This window comes from Lissotriton helveticus, chromosome 2_1 (genome assembly GCF_964261635.1).
Source record: "Lissotriton helveticus chromosome 2_1, aLisHel1.1, whole genome shotgun sequence".
In the NCBI taxonomy this organism is placed as follows: domain Eukaryota; kingdom Metazoa; phylum Chordata; class Amphibia; order Caudata; family Salamandridae; genus Lissotriton; species Lissotriton helveticus.
In genome coordinates this window covers 552,016,257-552,032,977 of record NC_136059.1, presented here as the reverse complement: position 1 = coordinate 552,032,977, position 16,721 = coordinate 552,016,257, and the positions used below count along the sequence as shown (strand labels likewise).

The following is a 16,721-nucleotide window of genomic DNA, read 5'->3' as shown; positions in this document are numbered from 1 at the left end:
CTGGAGCATAAAGTTATACCGAAGCTGGAGCTATACTGGGACCAAATTACAAAGCCGCTTGACCGGAATCTATTTCCAGTTTAGGGTAGGCACACTGCCATTAAGAGAATTCACTGCTAGATGGAACAAACCTAATGTTGATGTATGCCCGGTATGCAAGTCTAGCAATTAATCTTTGGCTCACTTAGTCTTTGTTTGTGCTGGATATGTTGTCCCGCGTCCTGTTTGGCTGTTCCCAATTTGCAAGCTTTTGGTTGTGAGAAGGGCTAGAGAAGCTGAAAGAATCCTGCGGTTTGACACAGCCATGGCAAAATTCTTAGGGTGGTCATAGTCATTAAGGTCCAACTCCGTACGCTTAGGTGAGCATAAATGATTAAGTAATTAATTACAGCCTATAGATTTTCCGCAGTAGATGCTAAATTGATTACCTATGAACAGGCCAGGATAAATAAGTGAGAAATTGATTAACTATATCCAATAAAGTTATTATTGCAGAAGGTGGATCAAATCAAGTGTTAAATTTGCCCAAAAATGTGATGTGAATTGTAAATACCCTAAATGTTTTATATTATGTCTTTTGTAATAAGATTTGACTAACTATTATGAAAAGTGTACATATTTTATTTGTTAAAGGCTACCTTTGCATGCCCTTCCATCCAGTTTTTACGATATACTATTGCAGATTTTTTACTTAACTAATTTTTATCTGTATTTTTGTAAATGCTTTTATGACTTAATCGGTCGAATCAAGCTGTTGGAAAGGAATGGCATATGGCTAGGTCTAAACTGGAATGGCATGGGGAGCAAAAAAAAAATGGATTTAGGCCCAGATCTCTGATGCGTTCTGTTCTTTTTGCATTTGTCACCTTGAGTTGGCAGGGTACGCCCAGACATGGGTCCCTTGCTCACTTTGCCACTGGATTCAAGCTAGCCTGGCTGATGAGAGGTGTCACCCCAAAACCGGTCCCAGGATGCTTGTTTCCGGTCCAGGGAAGACCTCGCTTGGCAGTTCGGGCTGGACTGTTCCCATGAGGCACAGGGTCAAGACTGATTTGCATATAGCTGGGTCTCAACGGGGGTGGGGGAGTGAGCTAAAGAACGATGATGGATTCAACTCAGATCTATGACTGGGGGTGTCTGAACAGTTTCAAGGCTCGTCCATCATCTCCTTGTGTTTGCGGGCTGGACTGTTCCCATGGGGAACAGGGTCAAGAATAACTTGCATATTACTGGTTCTAAACTGGAATGGCATGGGAAGCAAAACAATAATGGATTTAGGCCCAGATCTCTGTACTGGGGTGAATGTATGACGTTGTTCAGAATTCTGTCCATCAATTGCTCTTTTGCATGTTCAGTTGTGGCAGCTTCAGCCTTCTATAGGTTTAACTACACTTTTTTACAAGGTTTACATTCATATAACTACTTCTCCTATAATCTCTTCCATTTGGACATTAGGCATTTTAAGAAGCAGTATTTAGCACTTTTGAAAAAGCTTGCGTTAATGGCGGTTTGGAACATTCCAGGATAGAGAATCAGGTTATTAAACTTGTGTTTTTCTACAAGATTTTTGAGTTATCAATGGGCCTTGCGGAAATATATGTCAACGTTGAACGAAAACCTAAAAAAAAAAGTGGTACAGGATAATTTGTCAAAATGACGTCCATGACAAATACGCAGACAATTGACAACCCAGTGAACATCTTCCCTCAAAGAACTCCAAAACTTTAGTCTTAATATTTCCCCTGATGACAGTCTTTGCCATACAAAGTAGGCAGTGGGAGGTTGACTAAACTAGCAGCAAATGAGTGGCGAGTCATGTCATTTCAAGCTTTCCATTTAAAGGAGACCGTATTCTGACATCGAAATTATTTTAGATGCAGCTCTTTATGGCAGGAGCCAATGGTTACAGATCAAGCTACAACTTTTATCTAGTAACTAAAGCATGCTTATTTATTTGCTCTCTTCAGTATTAACATGTAAGAAACTAGTGCAAAGTGCCAACAAATCCAAAGCTACAGAAGAAGGATGAAGCCAAAGATGAACGTGGTATCTTGCGGACGACAGTGCATGGTTAGTCATCCTATGTGCACATAGCTAATAAGCTCCCTGCATGCCTCACCACTCAATTTTCCAACTCCAGCGGCTCTACAAGACCAACATATTGCATATGCTGGAACCATGTGCGGATAGGTGCAAGTCACTGTGACTGGAGGAAATGTCGCACAAATAGTAGACATGATACTACCCAAGTGGAATATCTTGCTCTTCCTCTTATCCTAGTCTTCCTTGCAGCCAGGCCCTAGAATTGCCATGTAGTCCGATTAAAAAGTATGAATCTAAGGAAGATTTAAGGGAGCAATAGCAATCCTGTTTTGGAGGACAGGAGATGAGCCCCTGAAAATGCCAAATGAACCTCCCCACTTCCAAAGTAGCAGCATTTACTTTCTGTCAGAGTATGCGCTTAGACGGACAGTATGCTGAATGTGAAGGATTCTAAAGCACTATGACCAAAGCCCTTAAACCTCATTTTAACAACCCCCAGTGCTAGATGTTAGAAATCCTAAAGCTTTTCCTACATCCAAGCTTTTGCTACATCTAATTTGTGGCACTGTTTCTGCTCTGTAGGCATGCAGATTTTAGAGGATACGGTGATACATCTGCTTGATACGTAAATTGAAGGGTGATGAGATGTGTTTTATTGCTAAACTGCTGTTCTTGGCACCAAGATGGGACACCTAGGCCTATCTTTGGCACTTGAACAGTTGAGTAATTGTAGGCAAATCACTTTGCCTTATTGTTCCATGAAGTGTACTATTAGTGTACTGTCAATGAATTGTCCCATTTATCAAAAACCACGTTCATCTCTCTATGGAACCATTACACCACTAACAAACTAACAGCGCACCATACGCAGCATGTTTTAAACAAAAACTTTATTTACAAATATACACAAATAAAATATTTAATGGAAGAGTAAGGGACACGCTATTACACTTGATTAAGACCATATCAATTTCAATTCAATAAAGCTTTATTCGATTTTTGCAAGAAAATAATAAAAGCACAAGATGTCAGAGCATTATAATCAAAATGGCTTTAAAATCATCATTAAAAATACAATCCAAGATATAATATAAAAAACCCTACTGTAACTGCCTTCAAGCTTGATCAAAGGATATAACATATTATAAGAAATTAATATAAAAATGTTTTTTCTGCATTTAATAAAAAAAAATTCAATGAGGAAAATCACCTTGTAAAATGTTCATTCTCCAAAGATTTCAGTACTAAAAACTGAGGACGGCATTGTCTGAAGCTAAGTGAACGTAAAATTGGTAAAATCAACCCCCTTCTTTGTACAGAAAGAAAATGTCAAAATAAAAGAACATGCATTGTTGTTTGCTAAGTCATATCATCACATGGGCACTCACTCATGGTTCTAGACCAATTGTTCATGGTAGGAAAACTAATTAGCCTGTGGAAGATTCTCAATCTAAAGTGGGTCAATACCATTCTATCGTATCCACCTAGAATGTTTTTAAGTTACGGCTGGATGCTATGAGTAGTTAACATCATTTGATTCGCCTGTACCATTGACTTCAGAATTTCGTCAGAAAGTCGGTTTGCCTCAAGGAGCATCAAACAATTACTTTTTAGATATTTCTCTCGTAACCGAGATTATGGTAGTAGGGTCATCATTATATTCAGGGTGCCTAAGGTCTTTCATAAAATCTCTGACATATTTTAACCATGGGATACTGAAGGCCTTCTGTAGCTTGAGGCGGACATTTAAGATGTACGGATTAAAAATGTTTTTTGTAGTAGCCCATATCCTGTGCCACAATAAGATAGGTTGCGTTTTTAGAAGCTCGGATATGTGCGGCATCCCTAGCTCGGCGTGGCTTATGTATTTCGATGTACTGTCTGGGACTACCAACAAAAATTTTTAAAAAGCCATGCTCTACTAACTGTAGGGGCTGAGGATCTGCATAGCCCCAGAAGCCTGCACCGTACATAGCCGTGGAGACGCATTTTGCCTGGTAAATATGTAGTAATTCTACAGAGGGTCGTCTTCCCAGTTTGAGAGAAATTCGCTATTGCAGCGGAAGCTTTCATAAATAGAAGTTTCCTAGCTTGGACAGCCTGGGTCCATGTCCCCTTCTGGTCGAAAAGAATGCCTAGATAAGACAATCTTTTGGTGAATTCAACCTTTTTTTTATCATTAAATATGTCTCTATATTTTGTACCACCTGCCCCACATTTTATAATAAAAGTTTTAGCGGTGTTCACTGTACGGCCCAGGTTATGCATGAGCGTAGAAAAACTTGTCACTACCCTTTGGAGCCTCAGTTGCGTTCGGGACATCAATACAGCTATCAACTTCAAATGTCTTTCAGGCATCCATCTACATGTAAGTGGAAGTCACAGATTCAGAAGGATACGTAGACCAATAGTTCAACCCTGCTAAAAACCACTATGGGAGTAGTTTTCTCACACATGGAAAAAGAAAAAAATGCATAAAAAAATAAAAATGGTTCCGATTTTCATTTGATACTATAAATACCAATGTAGCATGTTTACTGTCGATTCCCAACCCTGTACATAATTAGATATTTCTGAAGGTTCATATGATGTGCATCTTTACCATCGTCTTAACTCCTTCAATTAAGTGGCTTTGTCTATCACAAAAATAACGCATAAATATAATATAGAAAGAATGGGAAAACCAAAGGTAATATTGCTGTAATTATAGTTCTTCTCTAAGAGTCTCTTCTTTGAATTAATAATTACTGAATATATCCTCCTTACAAGTGCGTTCTCTGTTCACTTTAGCAAGAGAAATAAACACACTCCTACCGAAAGGCGCACATTCTAATTAAACAAGCAGAAAACAATACAGCCTGTCTAATAAGGATAAATGGAAAATTATTCTTAATCTCTCTTCCTAAACAGAAAAAGAATAAGTATTCTCAAGGCCTACAGGTCTGGCTTTAATATGTTAAAACATGCAAACAAAAGTATGCACAAATGCCATCTGTCTGTAAGCAAACTACATCTAGTGGCTTTGCCAGTTCCAGGTATGTTGAGATTAAGCCCTATTGCTAGATGTACTGAGTAGCTGTCAGAATCCCTTTCAGTGGGCCACGGGGCAAGGTGGAAATACTGGACCCAAACATGATGGTTGAAGCCTTTCACTCCTGATGTCGCGGGCCCATCCTACTATGTCCCCTGAAGTATGACAGTTGTTGTAATCTGGTTATTACCTGTGGATGACTGCAGATCTTCCCAAACTCTACTTCTACAAACCTTGCCTCCCTCTCCTGGAATAGATGTACTGTGACAATGGAAGCAGGGGGACAGGAAGAGATTATAACCCCGATGCAAAAAGAAGGCCTCAGACGAAAACAGAGAGATGTTGATCTGCAAAAGCAGTGGCGGACTAAAGTGGGACACGCAGACAGGGATCCCTGCGATGGGAAGCCTTCCCGTCCGTCATTCAATAACTTATGCACCTCACCAATAGATACAAATGAAGGAAAGGAGGACTTGCATTGGTGGAGGGGCAAGAATGGGGAAGGGAAAAATACAACAGGATATAGACTCAATCTCTGTGAGAACAATTGGATCGCTGACATCACTTTAAATTCCACTGCCTCATTCCAGTGTGTCCATGGGTGATCCACAAAACACAGGGTAGGAAATGGCGAAAGAAAAAGTAGGGTAAGAAGTACTGACCCAGGGAAAGATGAACAAATACAACAGCGCATAGCCTACCGCTATGCAAACCAACACAAATGGCAATGGAGGCTGTTTCTGAAGCCTTTTCTAGAACTAGAATCCTACAGGCAATTGAGCAAAAAAGATAGGCCTAGGATTCGAAGATAGAAGCAGAAAGGGTATATTATGCCCAACTCTGGCAAGAGCTATGAAATGTAGCAGATTAATGGCAGAAACTTATGGTCTAACTTCGAAACTGGAAGACAGCTCAAAAATTCTCCACACAACAGTCAATCAACTCTTCGCAACACACCAAACTTTGGAGGAGGTGACGCAAAACGTGAAGAAACAATCAAGGATTAGAAATCTCCAAAAAGTGTGTATGCGGGAGGGGATTGAAGGCAAACAAATTGAAAAATTCCTAGAGAACAGGCAATGTAGCATAAAAACGGCAAATTAACGGTCCACATGCTTTGTGATTAAAAGAGCCCATAGGACACTGGTTCATAGGCTGATCATAGCAACAATTCTGAATTATAAAGATCAACGCCCAACTGCAAATGGCACAAAAAGGTGGGTCAGGATATGAAACCTCACGCATTTTTTCCATGAGTACACAAGAATATTCCAGAAACAGCTTAAATCCTTTAAAGAAGTTAAAAGAAACTGCAGTAAAGAACCTAAACTACACTTTATTGGATCCGGCTGGGCAAAAGGTCATGCATAATGTTAAATTCTTTGGCATGGCAAAAGAATCCTGGGATTGGGTGGCGACATGGAGGGAGTTGAAATAAACCAACAGCCCCAGAAAAAGTGCCAAAAGCATAGAGAGTGGACCACATGGCAGACCCCTATGAGAAAATGCAGAGCCAAACAAACGACGGAAATCCAGGGCTGCCAGATGGAACTCCGATACATGGTTCTATGTGAAGAATAATCAGCATGCCGCAGCCCAGACTGTGAAACTGAAGAAGAACCGAAGACCTCAGGACAGATGAGTGGCAGTCAATGATGATCCCTTTTGAGAAACGCAATACATGTAATGTTCTTTCTGGTAATGTCAATTTTGGTTAGAAGGGTCAACCGAAGGTAGGTATGGGGGACAGACCGTTTCAAAGTTGGGGGTGGTGGGGAGTTCAAAATATGCAGCATGGATGGAGAGGCACTAGGAAATTTACATGTCTGGTTACTAGGAAAGAATATATGGCAAAATGTATGGGAAATTCTTGAGGCTTGCAAACTGGAAAGGAAGTCACATAATAAGTAAACCAAGAATAACACAAAAAGGGAAAGAAAGGCTGCCTCGGAATCCTCTTGCCGCCCCCCAGCAACAGGGAAAATATAAGAGATAGGATGTTCTAACAGTGCTGGCAGATTGCATGCCACAGAGCTAAACTCACAAGAATGTTCACCTCAAAATACTGAATTGGAATGTTAATCAAATGGAGAATAAAATATAGAGGGGAATAAGAGTGCAATACATTGAGAGACATGGTCCCAACCTAATCCTCATACAAGTGACAACTTGTGGGATCCAACTAGACATTCCTCAGAGTAAACAGATATGTCTTGCTGGCACACAAGTTTCACCAGAGGATTCAGAGGGGTGACCATTTTGTTTAAAGACTATTCCATTTCAATTTATCAAGATGTGATCTGACCCAAACGCCTGGTAAGTGGGAGTAAGTGGGAAATGGGAAAATCAATATACACCATATTTCGGGTTTACACCCCCTCAACAGATTGGATACACTTTTTCTGGTGTTGCCAGCTGACTTGTGCATCATGGGGGTCATTTTAATTAGTTTATGTTCACAGAAATGGATAGATCATTTGATACACAGGTGACTATAGACATTCACAAACCTGACCCATTTCAGAAGGGCACTGGGCCTGACAGATATATGGTGCACTAAACACCTAAGATACACTATTCTTATTTCTCAGGCACACACAGGTCGCCTTCTAGGATAGTCTATAATTTTGCCAGAGGCCAAGAACAAGCAGATCGACCAGATGGAATACCTCGCTGGAGGACTATCGGATCACTGCCCTCTGCTGTTGAATATGGATTTGGTTGAAAGGATTGAATGCTTGGGAGATGCAGGATCACGATATGCTTTCAACACTCATGGAATCCACCAAAATGTACTTCTATGAAAACACAGAGTTGGTGCTGTCTGACATTGCACTGTGGGAAGCAAACAAGACTGTGATTAGAGGAGTAATACTGGAGGGAAAAATAAGAGGACAGGGGAGAGATATTTTAACTGAAAGAAATCGTTCTAGAATTAGAACGAATCGGTTAGTACTCATATAAGACTGTATGAGATAGGAGACAAAGTTGGGCACCTACTGGCATGGATTAGTCAAAGGCAAGTGGGAATTAGGTGAGTGGAAGAGACTGTGGGTGAAAAAGGGAGATAGGTCTCCATCGATGGGAGTGGTTTTGCAGGCCTGAGCAGATAATCATAAAACATATATCCGGTTGGAACACACAAGGCAAAGAGAGACAACAGAACTACTGGGTGAAATGGATGTCCCAATAGTGACAGAGGAGACAAGATAATAAAGAAGATATCCCCCTACAAGCAATCATACAATTGCAGAGGGAAAAACACTGCCACCTAATTGTTTCCTAAAGAATTTTTTTACGATTTAGTGACATGTACAGAAGCAACCCTGCTAGCTTGAAGAGGCGATAATAGATTAGGATCATGCCACCACATATACTTTGCCGATCATGACAAATTATATGGAGCATGCATAGCTGGCTACAGATAACGAAATAAATACGTGATTCAGTGGCAATCCTCTCCCGTGATGCCAAAAAGGCTTTCAACTCTATGGACTGATGCTTCATATTTCAGGTACAAGGTAGAATGGGAATGGCAACACATTCAGAGAGAGTAGGGTCCAAGGGAAATATTTAAAGACCGAATCACAGTTATAGCCCCTCAGCAAAACACTGTATACAATAATAATAACTGTGGGTCTAAGGAAACTCAAAACTCTGTGTTCAAAAAATGTCGTGTCCACTACTTGATACGCATGGTATGTCCACAGGGGACACGACATTTTTTGAACACAGAGTTTTGAGTTTCCTTAGACCCACAGTTATTATTATTGTATACAGAATGGGAATGGCTCCAAAAGTCCAGACTGGAATAAAACTGTCATGTACGAAACTCACTCTTGCAGTTCAAGGGATCAGGGATTGTCAGAAATAGTTGAAATGAACAGGTGTTCAAGGTGAGGATGCCCCTTCCCCACTCACCATGAAAATGAATAGCCAGCATGTTGGATCAGAGGATCCCTTAAGACGCTGGGTTTCCAAGTTATGGACAGAATAAAGAACAGAAGACAACATTTCTACTTATATAGGCGACATGAAACAATAACACACTGTGCCCAAGCTCCTTGAAATCTTCCCAGGGTATAGAAAATATTTATTACCCTGTCCAAGATTACGAAGATCTTCTTTAATCTTTAACGCAATTAGTCATATTAAACAGACTTACTATGGGCCCTGTTCACTCCTTATTGGCGTTAAAGACATGAATGGACATTATGGGTGACAACAAGCTAAGAGAAAATTATGCATCTGTTTAGCTACTGTTTCATATGTGCAAATCAATAGTTATTAAAAAAAAATTTTTTTTAAAAGAACGGTCACAGGTTTGAATTTGAACAGGTCCACTAAGCCTTTCACCTTTCTAAATCGGGGTAAATGAGCAGTGTTAAAATATGTAACAATATGTGCTTTCACTGGCAAGAAGCAACTTAGGAAATGAAGGAGCACTTTAAAAACTGACTAATGTTATGGTAGAACTCCCCAGACACTCAAAAACTGCCCATTTACTCCCAAACGCTGAAAATAAAGGAGGTTGGGCGGCTAGCATGCAAACCTAAAGAACTGGATGGAAATGCTTGAGGAACTTCCACTGAATCCAGCTTTACATACATAGTACCTGTTTTTTTATGACGTATTCATCCCCGCCATCAGCTTTCAGTTTTTCAACTTTTTCTTCTTGTTGTTTTGCTTCCTTTTCATACATTGCCTTTTCTTTCACCAACCTGCCAGTGATAAAAATAAAAAAAACATTGGAAATGGGCGTAACATTTTCTACATTCATAAAGTATTTCGAAACAGTCAGGGTTATTTTTATATGTTCACATTTTAATTTCATTAGGAATGTTCTATGGTACTACATTTTTTTAACGGAGTGACTATTTTCAACCTAAAATCGCATCAAGGCTTTAAGCAACATTTTGTGCTTTTGTTTCAGGCTCACACTATTAGAAAGCCACCTCAAAGAGCAACATATTACAAGGTGGTCTTTTTTGAAGGGACGTTGAAATGGGTGGTATTTAGAGACATTACTGATTAAAATCTGGAGAATCCCATGGACCTAGGAGAGTCCTCCGACCAAGATCAACTGAAATACATCGTAACAGGCTTTGCATGTTTATGCCAAATACCGCCATTTTGAGACCCATTCATTATTTTCCAAGGACCTCATCAGAAGCCCATTTTCAATGTATCCAGTCAGGGGAGCAAGGTTCACAAAATGATTGGACCCACTGCAAATATAAATTGGGAATAACTGCAGGTAAGAGAGGGGTATAGACAGCTTAACCAATTGTTAAGTGTATACAATTGTATACATAATGAGATTAGGCAATGCCATTCATTTCATTGGCAAGGCTCTGCTCGTGTCCCCTGTGCTCTTAGACTGTCCTCCCTAGAGCACCTCCGTTCCCATTCCGACAGAAGCATAAAAATTAGTACATTAGGCAACTACCAGAATTTCCGCTTCACATCCTCTTATCTAAGCACATGGTCAATATTTACACAAGGAGTCACTGACAAGTTAGAAAAGATGTCTAATTGGCGCAATTGTGATCTGATCGTTACTGATCTAGACTCGGGACCGTCTACTGTAGGTCGTGATGACGCCCTTGAGGTATGCTGCACATGAAGAAAATGTGGTTAACTAGTACACTTTTATGGCTCATTAGACAATCTCAAATGAGGTACTAGCTGTACGTTTTCTAATAATTAATGCGTTGCAACAACGTATTTAAAGCCTACACCCAAACAAATCTTATCTTGAGAGTCCTACCTCAATCCTTCATACACAGCTCATACAGTAAGTGCTGTACTAAGGATTTATAGTTTACAAGGCGCTTCATGGTCCCACCATCCTATCCTGCCAAAGGCAAACAGACTTCTGCCGTTAAACTTTACTTTAGCCCTTCACATTAATTAGGTTTACTAGTTAGGAAAAAAAGTTTTCAAACACTTTAAAGTACAATTCTTAAACTAGGCATCATTACCTGGCCTTATTACACGCACTCGTTCACCGATGTTTTAGGTTTCCCGTGTCAGTTATCCTTTATAAGGTTTAGGAGCAACAGATTTAAGGATTACCCGCTACACATTCAGATGTGAAGTTTGAATCTTTATTCACTGTCACTCAGACAAAGTCGTGCTTCCCAGCATTACCTTCTGCTGATGAGCCTTTTCTGTTACTGGTATGCAATATATTAGTCGAACTGCTAATCAAACTAACACAGGTCTGGCATATGATGACTTTAAATTATATCCCAAGCTGCTGCTTGTACATTAGATTTAAAACCACATCAGAAAAAAATCCATTGATATTATTGCCACTCAGATCTTCCATAGCAATTTAAAAAGACTGAAAGATGGATACACATCCTCGCTGTAAACATAAGTAGCCATTAATAGATATGCAGTACTTGCTATCGGAGTGGGGCAAGTAAAAGGCACGTTACAGATACTGCATGAATGACCTCCCTCAACAATTCAAGCCTCTTCCTCACTTCTTGAGTTCCGTAAGAAGCTGAAGACCTGGGTCTGCATATCAGAGCTCTGGGACCACAAACCTACACACCTTGATCAAGCGCCTGGATACCCTCTTGGTGATTAGTGCGCTATACAAATCAACATAAACAGCACAACTGAATAGCACATGTTGACGTGACTGTCAAACGTTCAATGGTTTACTCTACCTGCCATGACTCCAACCACTGAAAGTACCACACCCCGCAAATAATCAAATCCCCCTACCCCATTTTCGCTGTTCCCCTACTAATGGATATTTGAAATATGGAAATTCTAAAACGTTAACTGATAAGTACAGTTTTTCAGGAATATATTTTAATTGCCGTTCAAAACGGATTGGTAAAACAAATAGTGAAACACAAGCACCATGTGTACAAAACTAAAATCTCCTCAATGGCACAAATTTGTTCGAAATATTGTAAGAATCAGTTTCGGAGCGAGTTTATTAAAGGATACTTAGACATATCACAAAGGTTTCTGTGGTAAGTAAAGACTAGCTACAGGTAGTACGTATGTGAGGAATACTGAACTTGGTAAGAGTTGAACGATTAAAAAACACAATTTTAAGAATTAAACAGATGCTGAATAACACCACTCACACAGCCAAATTAGAATAGTTTTTAAATAAACAGTACTCGAACAGCGCCAAACAGAGATATGACATTTCAAAGATTACCTTGGAGTTGAGAATTTCTCCTTAGACTGCACTCTTCTGGATTAGAGAACTTTGCACCTGATCCCCGTGTTGCTCTGTCGCCCAGAGTTGGCGGCAGACACCCATCCTTCATGCTTCTATTTGTAGGAGACTGTTGTCAGCCATAATCCAATTTTTGCCTTTACCCAAGCCGGTAATGTAAATCGCGGCGTTCCTTATTTTTATCCCAACACTATAAGTGCAGCCATTTGCAACCCGGCTGCATGCTCATTAGCCACGAACCGTAGCGGTTCAGCTCATTTCTGTTCATTCCACTAATCTCCTGTCTTTACTCCATTTATTTGCCACTTTTACTGCAGCTCCTGCAAAACTACAACACTGCCCCTTCTAAGATTAATTGATCATCAATTTAATCCTAATTTGGACCAAGTCAGGTGGTAAATGGACCACTTTCACTTGATTGTTAGTGAAATGTGTGCAAGCACATTGATAAATTCTGATTATTTATCAATTACCACCAAATGAACTAAATCTATTGAATAAATTCTTGCCTGATTGCTATAATAGAGTTTGAAAATATTGCTATTGATAATGATTCCTGCTAATAGTTTCTTCCGGCTGCAGTTGCTGGGTTGTCGGCAGACAACAAAGAATTCATTTTTCATAACATCAGCTGCGGATGGCCCAGCAATCCTTCATTAATCAGTTACATTATGGGGCCTCTCCTACATAATGTGTGTTGCTTTGCTCAGAAAGCCTAAAACACTTTGTCATATTTATGTCAATTACCGGTAATGTTAATACCCTTCCATCAAGGCATCTTGTAATAGTTAACATATGCTGCATTAAGTGTCTTAAGGCTCCTTGAGATGAGTTCTTGCAGCGACGGGTGTGTTTCCTAATGCAGTCTTCGGAATGCAAATAACAAAACGACAGGCTAATGAAAAAAACGCCCCTTGATCTTAATTTCTTATTGCAGGGGCCAAGTCGCTTATTCGAAGGGTGGAGTTGAAACTATTTTAAATGAATCTGCTAGCGTGTTTTCCCAAAGTTAATGGAAAAGCAGTTCTCTGGAAAATGGAAAAAAGAATTAGACCCGACACACATTCAACTGCTTTAATACTGTAGTTTTGAGCCATGTAGCCAGTGCCAGTTCAAATGACAAAACCAAATTACTGTTGTCATTTTATTAAGGGTATCCGCTGGGTAAGAAGCCGGCTCAAATGTGCAAAAGTGCGGAGAAGCCATGCGCGGTATTTTTAACTTGCACCGGAGAAGGGAGGCAGCGGCGATGCTTCATTTTACTCTAGGCGGTGACTGCGGGTCCAGCCCAAGGTCACGCTCCAGTAAATGGCGCCAGGCATCACTGTAGAATTATAAACGGTCTGGAATACAGGCCAACGTCCACTGAATCCCATTTCAGAAGCAGCATATCCCCGTCCGAAACGGATTCCTTTATTAGAAGCAAGGAATTAATCATAATCTGCCTTTTCAGGCGCGCTGCGCACAGGCAGGCAGGACCCCGAGCAGCCACAGGACGGTGGAAGGCAGGCTTGGCGTGCACACATTTCAGTATATAGCTACCATTTTTACAAAAACAGAAGCAGTGTGCCATCATTGTTTGCTTACACCTCAGAGCGTCAATTTCTCTTGCTCCGGACCCGAGCACAATTGTATACGCAACCCGGAGCTGTTTCTACTGATGTTTGCTAAATACAACTTTTGTGAGAATGGGTTACTCAGTGCAATATAATATGCAGAACATGTTGGAATGCCAGATTTCTCTTATCATGATTTATTCATACAGCTGATCAATTACTTATGATCAAATTACTAATATACAAATAAAAAAATATTATGCAATTTGCAAAATCATCAAAGAGCTAAAAGACTCAACAAGAGCAATTCATTCTCTGAAATACAAGACCTCCACATGGTCTTTGACCCTCAGATTACTTCCATAACCTTTCGACTACCGTTCCTCTTATTTTAAAGTACACTAAAAATTCTGACCAGGATAATCTGCATTAGTTCACGCCTTGCCAACCATCCTTAATTTGTAAAAGAAAAAGTGCTGGGCCGAATCTTTTGCTTAGAAGTCTGCGGTTGGTGCTATAGAATATCGTGGAAACCCAAGACTGTGTAGTCTTGATTCTATGTCCGGACCGGAGGCAATGATTAGGCTTTACCTTTCTTCATTTATTGCATCAAGCAGACATTAAAAGCTTAAAAAAAGTCAACAAAACTTCATCTCCCATGATGCTTCAGGAAATAGAACAAGGTCCAACAGCCAATCAGTGCAGTTCCACTCCTACACCTTCCCCCGAGGACCCTCTATCCTCCTCTTTCTTCGCTGCTCCAGCTGCATCAAGATAAGTGTTTATGCCTTTCAATTCTTGTCCCCTTCAGTGTTTTCGGACGTGTATTCTGGTGTGCTTTAAATTCTTTAACGCCCTGCACGCTGGCCAGTGTTTAATTAACTGTCTTTAATTTTCAGCACAGCTGTGGGAATGTCCTTCCTGGCCGCTCCTAGGCCATGAGGCTCTAAGCAGCGCGGTCTTCCGACGCAAGGGGAGTTGCGAACTGAAAACCAGATGAGGGCAAGGGCACTCACGCGTCCAACGCGTCAATCACCGTTGCTAGGGCTTGGTGAGGTGCGTACGGTCTCGAGCTCTGCTCGGTGGAAGGTGCTTGTTTAAGCGTGTGCTCGAGAAAATCCCTGTAATAACCAGAGCTGCTGCCAGGCCAAAAACTCCCGTCTTAACAGGTAAGACACATTGGATCTTAAACAATAAAATAAGGGACACGCCCAGGCAGTTTAGTTTTCCTAAATAAAATAGAGGGAAGGAGTAGTCCCAGGATGTGAGCCTTTTCCATTAACTCTTCGTGGAGTATATTACAACTTACAGGAACTCCCCTGACTTGAGAATCTCGATGTCTTACGCTAGTAACTAGTCTAATTCAAATATGGAAGAGTATGATGACTACTAGGAGAAGGAGGAGATTACTTACCTCCCTATAAATGATCATTTCTGCCAGATAATGGACGTGTCCATCTTTAAGGCAGTGTCCATCTTTAAGGCTGTGTCCCTCTTTAAGGCTGTGTCTCACGCGGTGGCTCCTCTGGAGAGCAAAATAGTGCAATTACAGGTCCAATGCCAAGGACTCCTCGGGCAGAGGGAAGGCTTGTCGGGGCCTTTGGCCCAGTTCTCTCCGGGGCAGCATTCCACAGCCTCCTCAGAGTTCAAAGCAAAGAACGAGGAGCAGTCCAGGGTAGATCGGGACACTTTGGACTCCCTGAAAAAGACTTTCATGTAATCTAAACTCTCTTCTACTCCAATGGCCCCCTCCGGCTCGCCTGAATTCCCAGGGAATCCAGCTAACTTGGTGGAGTCACCCCAGACATCAGATGGTGAACCCACCAGACCTTGGGGTAGCCGACTGGATCCACTCCAGCAGATGCTGCAGTTGACCCCGGGGATACCAAGATCAAACCCAGATGACCGGTTGCACCCTAGATCAGCTGAATGGACTCTGGCCCTTAAGGTGGCGTCCTATATAGCGGCCCAGTTGTGAAAGCCCCTCGATAAGGAGGTTAGGAGCAGCCTGTAGGCAGAGAGCACCAGACCAGCTTTGAAGGGGAAAGTGGCACTCACGCTGGAGGTAGACGCGAAGATGGCCACAATTTTGGGCATATTCGCGAAGGACCCGAAAAAAGGCATAGATCACTCCTGGCGATTGTGCCAGGATAAATTGCTGGATATAACAGGCCCGTTAGCCAAAATTCTGGACATGGATGAGGACGCCAAGGCTTGTAGATCATTGATATCCCCTGACAATTTGTCCAACTAGGCACAGAGGGCTATCAATTTCCTAGTGAATGAGAACTGCTCTATATCCATGGAGATTAAGTGTAATGGGGCGACCAAGTAAACCTCAGAACCTGGGCGGGCAATTAAAAAACAATGGTTCTGTCGGACAACAGTTAGTTCACGAAAGTACTTAATACATAAGGTTTGTCATATAGCCCACGAAGGATATATACAATGATTGTAAACTGACCACAAATAAAAAGGGAGAAAACACAAACTTGTATGTTTAGTCATTTGATATATTCAAATATTTCGTTTCTGTAATAAATCAGATATGCTGTCCAGAATATAAACAAACAAACATGGGATGTAAATACATAAAGTGTCCAGGACGTGACTGGTGAATGGGTGATACAAATGACAGAACAAAATATGCGTAAACGTGAAAAACAATTATTCAAAGTATCTAAAATATACAACACAATAGTCACAGGAGGTACAATTTATTCCCTTTGTCCTGCTGGGCTTCGTGCACATGGATATATGACATAGAACATCGACGTTTCCACCCTGGGGGCGATGTGCTGATTTATGCGCATCTAGGGCGGGTCTTCATCAGGACTGGATTATAGTTGGACAGCCTATTAATAAGGTATTTGAATCG

General features: G+C 41.0%; 1 protein-coding gene across 1 annotated transcript in view; it reads right to left on the bottom strand.

The window, feature by feature from the left end:
- Positions 1 to 16,721, bottom strand: part of TBCA (tubulin folding cofactor A) — a 354,401-nt gene that overhangs the window by 134,920 nt on the left and 202,760 nt on the right. Inside the window, exon 2 of the mRNA XM_078675218.1 lies at positions 9,690 to 9,795. Within this exon, the coding sequence (XP_078531344.1) occupies positions 9,690 to 9,795 (106 nt within the window). The remainder of the gene's footprint in view (positions 1 to 9,689; positions 9,796 to 16,721) is intronic.